This window comes from Neomonachus schauinslandi, chromosome 1, assembly GCF_002201575.2.
Source record: "Neomonachus schauinslandi chromosome 1, ASM220157v2, whole genome shotgun sequence".
NCBI classification, from domain to species: Eukaryota; Metazoa; Chordata; class Mammalia; order Carnivora; family Phocidae; genus Neomonachus; species Neomonachus schauinslandi.
In genome coordinates this window covers 38,512,936-38,524,978 of record NC_058403.1, presented here as the reverse complement: position 1 = coordinate 38,524,978, position 12,043 = coordinate 38,512,936, and the positions used below count along the sequence as shown (strand labels likewise).

Here is a 12,043-nt window from a genome sequence, read left to right as displayed (position 1 = left end):
TGTCTATAACACTGCCTTGTGGAATGAGAGGGTACTAAAAAATTGATCCTATCCCCTTGGATTTAAGTATTGTTGAGATATTTGTCCTCATCACTCATATAGATCAAAAGGAAATTTTATGTGCAGAATGAGGCAATTAGACTACATATAATTAGACTCACCAAACTCCATTAATACATGCTAATCTTTAAAAGTTGTGAACTAAAAACTGATTGATTTTTCCACTGCAGTATTAACTTTGTAAACAAGTTTCTATTTATTGCTATATAAATTGGGTAGCATCTCTTGCTTTCTGAAATATTTTCCTAAGAACTGCAAGCAAAACTAGACAATGCCATCATCTTTTGACTGTTTTCTTAATGGAGACCTCATCAACTAGTTACTCCTAAGAGTGGGTACTTTTTCAAACTACACCATGTCTTCCCGAGAGAAACGTATGTGTTCGTCTGAGAGGGGAGGTGTAGAGGTTGAAAACAAACAAACAAACAAACTCCCAGGATATTCTAGTGTGACTCTGAATGGAGAACCACTCAAAGCATTAAAAGTCCTGTTTCAGGGTCAGTGTGTTTTATATTCACAAATTATCTTTTCAAGTAACGCTTTGCTCATATCATATCACATATTAGGGTACATCTACAACAAACAGCTCAAATGAAGAAATCTGTTTCAGACTCTCATTCCCAGACAGATTCCCATCAGTTTTCAAATAGGGTGCAAAGATTATATACAAAAATTCTATACGGCCTGCGGAATTTACAGATTCTTTTTATTCCCTTTCAGGCTGTCTAACTCTTCTCTTATTGTTCTGTTTATCAACAATATAAGATTTCACAAACAGTTGTCTGTGGCCAACATGTTGTGAATTCCTTGGCAAAAAGATGACCAAAAAAAGTCTTCTGAGGGACTGCTAGAGGCAAAATATGCCATTCTTTGTTTGCATACAGCCTGATATACTGTGTATTTACCTTCATAATTTTTGTCAACTATAAGCATGTGTTATAATGCTTATTTTCACGGTTGCTTTGCTTGAGCAGTATCAGGTGATGCTCGGCATCTTCAGAATCTTTGAAGCCTTATTTATGTTTGCTTGGATTGGACAATCTCTTCTGGAAAATGTCAGAACAAGCTTGTGTTTATATCACATATAGGTAAGATGAGAAATTACTGATGTCAATGTAGAATTGATTGATATGCAACATATCTCATTCTTACCAAATATTTTCCAATATGTTTTACTCTAATGGAGAGATTGGTTCCTTAAATCAAATGGGTAGAAAAATACATTTGTATTTCTGCAGTTTTGAAGTAATTTTTAAAAAATTTGGAGTCTTTAAAAAATTCATCCTCCTAGGTATGGTGTTTCCTGTGTTGGTGTTGTGTCCCTAATTATGTTTTTATGGGTAAGCGATGAATCCAGATTAGCTCTTCCTCTGGTTGGATTATCTATTTTCTGGATCATAAAGCTGTCACTGCATAACCTAGAAACCTCTTTAAAGATGCATGTTTGGCTGCATTTGTTATCCAACAGATGTCTGGATAGTTAGAATCTCTTGAGAGTATTATAACTTGTGGTTTCAGTTACAATAAGTGATCCAAGCATTTTTTGGTCTTGCTCCTCTCTAGTTCTGGGAGAAAGTCTGTAGAAGAAATCGCAGAGGGTATTCCATTTCACTCTTCCCCACTCCCCCTTTCCTTTATTCTTTGTCTCTGTCTTCAAAGTTTTGTTTTATTGTCTATATCTGCTTTTGGAATTGGTGAGCAGTGTCTATATTACATATCCTACCTCCTGGTCCCCAGTTTCTCTCACCTAAGGGGTGATCGAATTGATATTCATATTTTGAGCACAGCAAATTGCCACTATGATCCAAAACTACCCAACTCTTGTTATTTATATTTTATATTTGTCTGCGAAGTCAATTGTAAAATGACTGGTTCAGATTTGTAACTCTGTATCCTGAGGGTTTGAGTACTTGCCAGTTTCCCTTGCTAGCTGGCCATCTTAACCTGCACACGTCTGAGGAAGTGGACGTCGCCAAAGGCAATGGGTGGCTATTGTACGCATAGGAGGGTTTGTGGTTTTGGAGGGAGGAAGGCGGTGAGAGGGCGGGCAGGCTGCCAGGGGAGCTTGCTGTCTGGGGCTGGGAAAACAGGAGCAGCGGGAAACACCTGGCCACTGACCCGCTTGCCGCCTGCAATGGTTGCCTCAGGTTCGCAGGCGCTGTGCTCCTGACAAAAACGCAGTGAATTATGGTCTACGAGGTTCCGTGGATTTTCCATTTCTACTCGTCTTTTGAATCTGAACTTAAAGATATTTTGGCCTGTTTAGACAGTTTTCACCTCATTGTTTCTGACAGTACTACTACACGGAAATTTTTAAGTCACTTCTAAATGTGCCTCGAGAAAACATCTTTATACACAGAAAGACATCCCTCTGCTAATAAATTATTTCACTGCCATAGTTAAGTATCTCTTACCATTGTTTTAGTGTGCAAGGGTTGTAATGATAAGAAGGTAATTGTAATTCAAGTGTCATAATAAATTTAATCTTTGGCCTGGTTCAAGAGTACATTTTGTTTGTGATGACTTTAAAAAGAATTATTGTCCAGCATTGAAGTACTAAGTATGAAGATGCTTAATGCTCATCGAACTGACTGAAATATTTGTAAAATATGAGAAAAATAATCCTTATGTACCTACTATACAAAAAGCACTTAGAAACTAATGAGGAAATTGCTTTCTTAAATGCACAGGAAATTGGCCAAAGATAAAACACAGAGGAAGAAATGCCATAATCACAGAATGTTTACCTTCACTAATGTGAAAGGAAATGCAAATCGAATTAGATACCTTTTTTTTTTTAAAGATTTTATTTATATATCTGAGACAGAGAGAATGAGAGAGACAGAGAGCACATGAGAGGGGGGGAAGGTCAGAGGGAGAAGCAGGCTCCCTGCTGAGCAGGGAGCCCGATGTGGGACTCGATCCAGGGACTCCAGGATCATGACCTGAGCCGAAGGCAGTTGCTTAACCAACTGAGCCACCCAGGCGCCCCGAATTAGATACTTTTAATCTGTAATAATAAGTAATGAAAAATGATATGAATATTTGTACAAACTTGCTGAAACATTTAGCACTCACAACGAAATATGCAAATGTAAGTGTACCAATATGCTGAGGTTCAGCAATTATATTAACATATTTTCAGGAAATTGTCTTATGTATCAAAATGTTCACTTAAGTAACAAGTATATTTGTACACATGTGTGTTCCCAAATGATGTACATCTATAGAGAATTGGGTAATTTACACTACAGGGTAGAATAAATATTATACATCCTTCCAGAAGGGTTCATCTGCATGTACTGACATGGAATAAAAGGTTTTCCAAGATAATATTGCTGGTGAAATAAGCATGGTATATAGCATAGTATAAATAGTGGTATGACTATGTATGTACATCTAAAGTATACTCAGTGAGTTCTGTGGTGACAAGGGATATTAGGTAGAACTTATACTTTCTAAATCCCCTGTAAATTGATATTAAGCAAGAAGTCTCTGATGTTTCGAAATTTGAAAAAAAATATATGTTTTTAAAGAAGAATGAAGGGAGGTGTCCATGGTGGTTAAACGTGTTTTAAATATTTACCTAAAATGAAATCATAGTTCCTGAATTGGGTAGCTCTCACTCTTATTTTTTCCCCCACTTTGTGTTTCCTCTACTTTTTGTTTCTCCTACTTAGTGTTAAGGTGCTATCCCCACGTAGATCTTATTTAGAAATTCTTAACTAGCATTTAAACTGATTGCCCTGGGGCTCAGACAAACAAATGCAGTTGTATGATCATTACCAATGATAATTTTATAAAGCAGGAGAAGATAATACAACTGTCTCTTGCATCACTTTGTGATCATTTGTCAATGTTTCAGTGTTAGATGTCAAATTGTTGGTTAAGGTTGGATATTTTGATATAGTATCCAACACAGTGTTGTATATACTTATATTTGTAATAAATATGACTTACTTTATTAAAGCAGGGATGAAGCAGGGGATTCTTTTTTTTTAAATGTAGGAATAAGCTACCAGCTTCTTTTAGTGTCATGGCAAGCATTTTGATCCTAAAGAGTTTCTAGACTCTTAGTATCTATGAAATGAAGAATTTATATTTATGCATCTAAGTATTTCTTGACTTTCAGGTCATAAAATATTCTACCCACACTTCAAGGTTTTATGTATGTTTTCTTCTTTTTTATCAGCAGCATGTTCCCCAGTGTATGGTTACCACATTACCTCTTTTATCTACAGCAATAAAATTAATTGGAAGCACGTTCAACTTACTTAAGAGCTATAGTCAGTGGTGTTGTCAAGTGATTTGCTGACTTAGAAGCAGGACATGCTTTCCTAATGGATATGACTCTGAAAATCAAACATTCCCTAAAACTCAGATGTGCCAGAGTATAGTTTCTCAGTAACCTAAATTATTATTTATTTCTCCCCAATAGTAGAAAACTTAACCTTGTTAATTCTGAGTATTCTTAGTCCAACTTAATGGTATCTCCATTGCTCTATTTAGTACAATGTCCAATTTAGAATTGAAACCTCTTCTCAGATTCCATCCTCACCCTCTCCTTAGGTTTGCCTCTGTATTCCTAGAATCATTGTATCACAGAAACTGTCAATTAAGAGGTTGCTTCTTGCTTCATGATTTTGTCATTTCCTTCCTATCCTGGCCTTTGTTTTCAAACCTATCCCCCCCCCACTCTGTTTCTCAGTGCATTCTCTGAAGAGTGCTCTCCCCCAAGTGATGACCCATTTAAGTCAGGTTCAGCCTCTAGCGATTATGATCCCTCCAACATTCTCAGTTGGGGTGACTGGTGTCATTTCTTCTGCTGTGGGGTACCCACATCATAGCCATTGGACATACTAGCAGGCCCACCAACATTTTCTCTGAGCTCACTCTTGTATCTGTTTTGAGGGTCACACGGAAACTTTAGGATCTTTTTACAAGACACCTAAGAGTGGAGGGAAACGAGAGCAGGAAGTGTCCAGATCTTTCATCCTTAGATACGCCCTGTTGCCATCTCTACTTCCTTATTCCCAGAGCCTTTTGTAAGAGGTGTACCTCTGGGGCTCCTGGCTGGCGCAGTTGGCTGAGTGTCTGACTCTTGGTTTGGGCTCAGGTCCTGATCTCAGGGTTGTGGGATGGAGCCCCGCTCCTCTCTGAGTGCAGAGTCCGCTTGGGTTTCTTTCTCCCTCTGCCCCTCCCCACCTTCAAATAAATAAATCTTAAAAAAAAAAAAAAAAAAAAAAAGAGGTGAACCTCTGAAGGTGTTGCCTCCTAAAAATTTCAGCTAGAAAGTGAGAAAATGAGTTGTGATGCCTTGTTAGGGAATCAAATACTTCAAATTTTAAAGGATAATTCTCTTACAATCTTCGTTCCTCGACCAGGACTTCTCTCCTGCTTCTAATTAATTTACACTTCTTTTCTGTGTTCATACTTCCCTTGCTCTCTTAAGTCTGGGTTTTTTGTTTGTTTGTTTGTTTTTGTTTGTTTTTTTCTTTTTCTTTTGGTGGTCAGGTGTTAGTGGTGTTGGAATTGAATTGAGGAACTGGATCTGTGGGCTTGCATTTCCATTCAAGATTTTCTCCTAACTGAATCCCAGACTCTCAAACACTGAAGCCAACAGTCTGATGTCTTTGTTCTCTGGCCCCATTTCTGAAAATCACCTCATGATCCAAATGGTCACCCTGCGCCTTCAGTGTTCACACTGAAGAAGGGTTCTTTTTGTGGCAGTGGGGAGGGTTATATATCAAAAACATATCAGTCAACATGGAATATCCTATTACACAACTAAAGTAGTCTTCATCTGAAGTATAATAAACTACTGTGTAATCAATTACCGCATCTTAGAAAAAACATTACAGATGTTTAGTTTAAAAAGGTTACTAAAAGAGCTGTGTTGTTAACTCTGATACTGGTTCTGTTGTCAGGTGGTTTCTAAACAGTGTAAAAAGGAATATAAAAAATATGTATTATTTTTTTCCTCAAATTGAATGAAAGGATTTTGACTTGGGGAATTGTGGGTAGTATAGTTTAGTGACATAGTCTCTGACAAATATGGTCCAAATGGGGGCAAGCCATATACCTTGTGGTTGAGACCTTTGACTCTGACATCAGACCACCTTGTTTTCAAACCTAGCTCTACCACTTAATAGTTTCATAATTTCTCTTAGTCTCAATTTTCTCATTTGTAAAATAAATATTATTGTAGCATGGTTGGAAACATTAAATGAAATATTTCAGGAAAAGCACTTCACACAGTGCCTGTCATATTTAACTGTAAGAAAATGTTCACTGCCATTTTTATGATGTTTATTTTCTCATCTACTAAAAATCTCACAGACTAAACAATAAAATTAAAACTTAGTTACTGATATCAGGAAGATAAACATGGGTGATTTCAGAGAGCCAGTGGGGAGATTTCAGCATATGTTATGAACCAATTTCCTATAGGTTTGCGTTAGGAAATTGAGAGACAGAACAAGCCTGAATAGGAGCAATATAGCAGAGTAGATTTTGTGTTCTGGTAAGAAAAGCTGGGGAAACCCCAAATGTAAGTAGACCGCATACAGATAATAAGTCAATGATTTCTTCCTCTTCGATCCTTGCTGAGAAAACTAAATGTACCAGATGACTCTTAAATATCCTGATTTATCCTCATCAATTGTCTAACAAGAAAAATCCTACCACCACTTCTCTGTTGCAACTTATTAGTAGTAGGGTATTTTGTTTGTGGTTGTTCATTTTCTTGTATTTTACTTACGCCTGTTGAATTTAATGGATATTTTGAAATACCTGGTAATTAAAGTGAAGGTTTGATAGAATGTACCATCACCAAGAAGCAGTTAAACCACAAGGACTACAGTAGGTATTTAATACATTTGAGGCCATAGATGAATTGATTTTTTAGGCCATAGACGAATTGCATTACTCTAATGGAAAGACTTGGAAATAAAAACAATGAAGAGATGAAGTTATAAGGAGAGAATGCCCTCTGTTATTCTGGTTCGAAAATGTAGAGCTGTGGTAAGTAATGCAATAGTTGTCTGCAGAAAAAGGCTAACATGATTTTGAAGGAGTCATATGTCTTTGCAAAGCAAACTAGGGATTGCCTTTATGTAAGAGGAAAAAAAAGACACTCAAACCACTTGATGATTCCAACACTATTCATGACTTGCTGTGCTGACATTCTATAGATTGATGGGGTCTTCAAGTGTGGAAATACTGAGTCATACAGAAGATGAGACGTTTCAATAATGAAAAAAATATTTATGCAGTCAGCAGATTGTCAGTTAAGGTGGTTTAGATTATAAGAGTCACCATACAGAGACTGTGTCAGGTTGCAAATTATTCTAACCACAAAATCACTTGAAAATGAGTAAAGCAAATTTAGAGTGAATGAGTATACCCCCCAATCCTTTTATTTCTTCCTTCTCCTCTTCCTCCTGTTTCTCCTCCTCATCCTGCTCTTTTTTTGAAAGGAAAACTGTTGACTCTGTATCTAAACATAATACTAGTCTCATGAGAAAAAAAAAAATAAAATGGAACTAATCTTTTTTCAGAAAGTGTTGCTTTTTTCCCAGTATGCAAGTGCTAAAGGGTATAAATAGTGACTTGTGATTCTATGGGGTGCTTCTTTGTCTTTTTCTGTTTGTTCTCTCTCCCTTTATGTAGTCTTTTTGTAGATTGTCTATATGTCTCCCATTAATGACTGACTAATTGTGTCTGTTTTGTAATGACATCCATTGTTTTGTAAAATTCTTTGACAAGTTGGAGGGACAAGAAATGAAATCACTGCAGCTGTTTTAGTAACAATTATAGTTTAAAACCCTACTGGCTCATTTAACCATTCCATTTCTGACATCCAGCCCAGACTTACAACAGTTTCAGATCAAGGATCAAGAAAACATCCTGTGATCTGAGCACCCGCACAGCGGCAATCATGCTGCCTTTCTACCCACTCATGCAGTAGCCTTCCTTCATGTTTTGGTATTTGGTTTTAATCATTACCTTGTCTTTCCTCTTCCAAACGATTATGCCAAAAATAAAGGAAACTGAGGTAAGTGACTTCAAGTGGGTATAAGCTGAAGGTGCTATGCTAATTGTCCTCATCAGAAATCAGTCAACTGACTGTATTGGAACCAAATCAGAGTCATATTTTTCTGTTTCCTGTTTGATAAACTTCTTAATCACTTTAGCTTTGAGTTGGAATTCATACATGTTCACTTATTTTCCTTTGGTCACTATTTTTAAAGCCTTATCTGTAAATTTTATTTTCTTGCTATGAAGTATAGATTTTCATAAGCCATCTTAAATATTTTCTGGAGGAAGATGTGAAAAAATAAGTACATTTATAAAAATAATATTTTGTGCTATTAGCTATGAACCAGCTATGTCTATCTTACTGACACTATCAGATCCAGTTTTTAACCATGTCTAATTGCTCACCATGTTGGATAACAATACCACTATGGACTGCATTTCAAAATAGCACCAGAATTTACTCACTCTTTTAGTTCAAAAGTATCATTTTTATTGCTGAAAAGTATTAACTGAAGTGCCCCAAAGATTGGTTAACTTGTTTTCTCCAAATATCAGCTCCTTTTGGAATTAGAACTAAAAAGGTTCTGTGTCTATTATTTTATTTTATTTATTATCACTCATACTCCAAGAAAATAAAAACTACAGTAAGGAATTTCTACTGTACCAAAGAAGAGGAAGAAGAATTTCTACTGTACAAGTGGCATTGTGCTAGTCTAGAGTTTCTGTCAACTGCTGTGTTGGTTGGCTTTTTGAAAACTGTGAGCTCAAGCACGGAATTTTTTTAGAGATCAGGTCATCCTTAGGCCGTACCCCACCGTGGCCTAGATCGTCTTTTTGGCTTCTGTATTCAATGCCTTGTAGATTATGCCCACTTTCGAGTGCTTCTTGTATTAAAGCTTTTCGTTTTTCTCACTGTCACCTTTCCCAGGTCTACAGCATCAAGACAAGAGCAAGGAATCACCATGGTACTGAAACACAGTATTAGCAAGTCAGGCTGGAGTGTGACTCCGTGGGCCCACTGGGAAAGATGCTGCCAGTATTTTCCATTCTGCAGTGGGACACGATAGACATGCAAGGAGAAGAGGAAGTATCAGCCAGCTGACTTTGGTTGGGAGCCTTTTCTTGAGAAAGCCCAGTGGGTCCTAGACATTGAAGAAAAGCATTTTTGTTTGTTTTTTCCCCTCATCTGAGCCTTTGCCAACTGTGCAACTCTTTTTTTGTCTTGCTTTTATGGATACATGGTTTAATTTTTGTTTCCTTTTGATTTTTTTTTTCCCCTTTTTGAACCAACCACCTTGTCAGGAAAAGATGAACCACAAATGAAAATGCTCATTCTTTCAGGAATACAATTTTGTAGCTCTATGTGTATCTATTTTTGTAGAAATACAGAAAGTTTGATTTAGCATTGATGGGCTATTTTTGAGGGATGTATTTTTTTTAATATTGTAAAAATTGTTAAGTTCTGTTTAAAGAACTTGCTCTCAGAGAAGCACTGGCAAAAATGTTGAAAAGGCTTGTCTTTCAGATGTCTGTGATATGCTCTGTGCTTTCTAGGTTACCTCAAGTGTTTGATAGTTTCTCCTTTTTTACAAAAGTAGCACCATAGCCAAGCCAATATAGTATTGTTTTACATTAAATCTCGGTGAAGATTTAATTCCATGCTAGCTCACCTAGCTTTGAGTTATATGCATAGCTTGAAAAGGAAGTTTTTTCATGACCAACACTAAAGAAAGGATATTTCATTACTTCGATTTGTCCCAAAGAGTACTTGGAGGTTGACTAAGTTTTGCAGAAACTTTCAATCAGAGGGAGAGTTTGCCTAGCATATGTAGTTGTCTTTCTTAGCCCATCCAACTTTGACAAATGGAACCAGTTTATATCCAACTCCTGGAAAAAAAAAAAATGCGTTTACCCATGCTACCTTTGATTGCCAGTGGTTTAGTTTCCTTGTTTCTAATTATGCAATCATGGCAATTTTTAAGGTCATATTTTAAGTGGATAGTTTTTTTCCTAGAGATGGTTTGAAGGGATAATGTTTGGGAAGGTACTAGATGCATCACAAAGCCTTTAATTCAATGGCTGTTTCTGATAATGTTACTCATCACTGTAAATTGAAAAATAATATATATATAATATTTCAAATGTGTTTTTCAAGACTTTCTTGTTTGTTTAAATCTGGTCTTAGCTGATTGAACTTTTTTAAGAAAACTTTTTAGAGCAAAATGAAATTTAAATTGGAATTTATGCCACAATTACTTAAATCGGGGTAATAAATTGACTATTTATTCTTTGAAATTTATCCTTGAATACTCAGGATTCAACTTGGCATGGCCCTCAGGATCTAAATAAGGTGAAGTTGGAATAATCATTAAGACCTTGTTAGGAAAAGATTAAGGTTATAAAAGTAGCAGTTAATATCTTAAGGATTTTTGATGCAAAGTCCATTCTCATATAGCTGCTTCCAGAGATGGGTCACATTAAAAAGTTAGTGTTATATAGAAGTTTTTGTTTGGTAAAAGTTTCTCAAATGTGCCCCCTCCTGGTCTTCACCCATATGAAATAGAGTGTTTCATGAAATACCACTTTCCATTTTAAACTGTGTATATCTTGTGCATAAACATTTTAGCTATAAGAACAGCATAACCTCTGCTCAGCTAGGCAGGGTTCTTACAGATAATTTAAAGTAGTTCCCTTATCTCTGTTTTTTGCATTAGTTTTCTTTCCTGGTGCCTCTGGTGAGTTATAAATCTATTATACACTCTCTTGTAGTCTTATCATAAGTTGCTTCTTCTTAACCAGACTCTCCTTAATGCAATATGCATATTTTTACCTAATGTGAGGTCAAAACTTAAGGAATTTTCTACTTACAAATGATATGAACTTAGATTTCTAGGGAGTGGCTTGGTCAAATTATCTATATTTTGATCTATAATTTGACTTGTTACGGTTGTATGTACTTTGCCCAATCTGTGGAGCATGAAGTTAAATGACTTTATAAAATTGGTTTCCTCTTGTGTCCTGAGTTTTCAAAGACAAGTATTCGACAGTTCCCATGGGATGACTCACTGGGGATTATTTATTTTCCTCCTCTTCCCTTGGAACCTATTAACTTCCTTTGCAGTTTCTCTTAGAACAGCGTTGTACTCCAACTCATTCAGATCATTCAATTGGATTTTCCCAATTAAGGGAGAAGAAAAGTATTAACTCTCTGCTCCTCTCCTTATTCTCCATTGAATTGAATTCAAGGAGAGAGAGACAATTGAATAGCTACACCCTGAATTTGGACTGTGTTCTGTGCCACTCCTGGTAACTATAGTATGAAAGGTTCCTTGGCTCTGGGGCCCAAGAAAAGCTGGGGGCCTGAATTCTGCTGTATCCAGGAAAGATTTGTAAGTGAGTTCTCCTGGTGAGAAAAGGCGTTGTTGACATACTACAAGGGTTAGATCCTTGCACAGACAAGGAATGGATCAAAGTCTAAGTAAAAAGAGAGTACATGTCTCTATAATTGCCTGGCATCCCCTTGGTTTTGTTTTGTTTTTTGCCTGGCATCCCCTTGTTATGATCATATTACCTTCACCACCAGAAGTTATAAAAGAGGATGAGTTGTAATTTAGCATGATATTCTGAATTTATTTTAAGTTGAAAATGCTATCACTCTCTGGGTCTGCTCTTCTCACATCAAAATGATGCTGTTGAACTTAGAGGCTTCTGACCAGCTTTACAGAGGCCTACCAACTTCCTCCCCCATTCATTTGGAACCATTCCACCTTTGACTATTTTAAACATTAGACTTCCTTCAAGGTTTCTAATAAGCTAGACCCTATTAAGTCATCTCATTTATTTGACATCTAATCTAGGCTTCGACCACTAAACTAACATGAGTTAAGGAACAACATAATAGTGATAAGTAAGATCTCAACAGGCTATTTTGTCCCTCACTGTT

At 36.5% G+C, this 12,043-nt stretch overlaps 1 protein-coding gene across 1 annotated transcript in view; it reads left to right on the top strand.

Annotated features, from left to right (window-relative positions):
• VGLL3 (vestigial like family member 3) overlaps window positions 1-11,305 on the top strand; it is a 44,049-nt gene extending 32,744 nt beyond the window's left edge. Inside the window, exon 4 of the mRNA XM_021689415.1 lies at window positions 9,029-11,305. Coding sequence (XP_021545090.1) covers window positions 9,029-9,072 — 44 coding nt within the window. The 3' untranslated portion in view covers window positions 9,073-11,305. The remainder of the gene's footprint in view (window positions 1-9,028) is intronic.
• The last annotated feature ends 738 nt before the right edge of the window (window positions 11,306-12,043 follow it).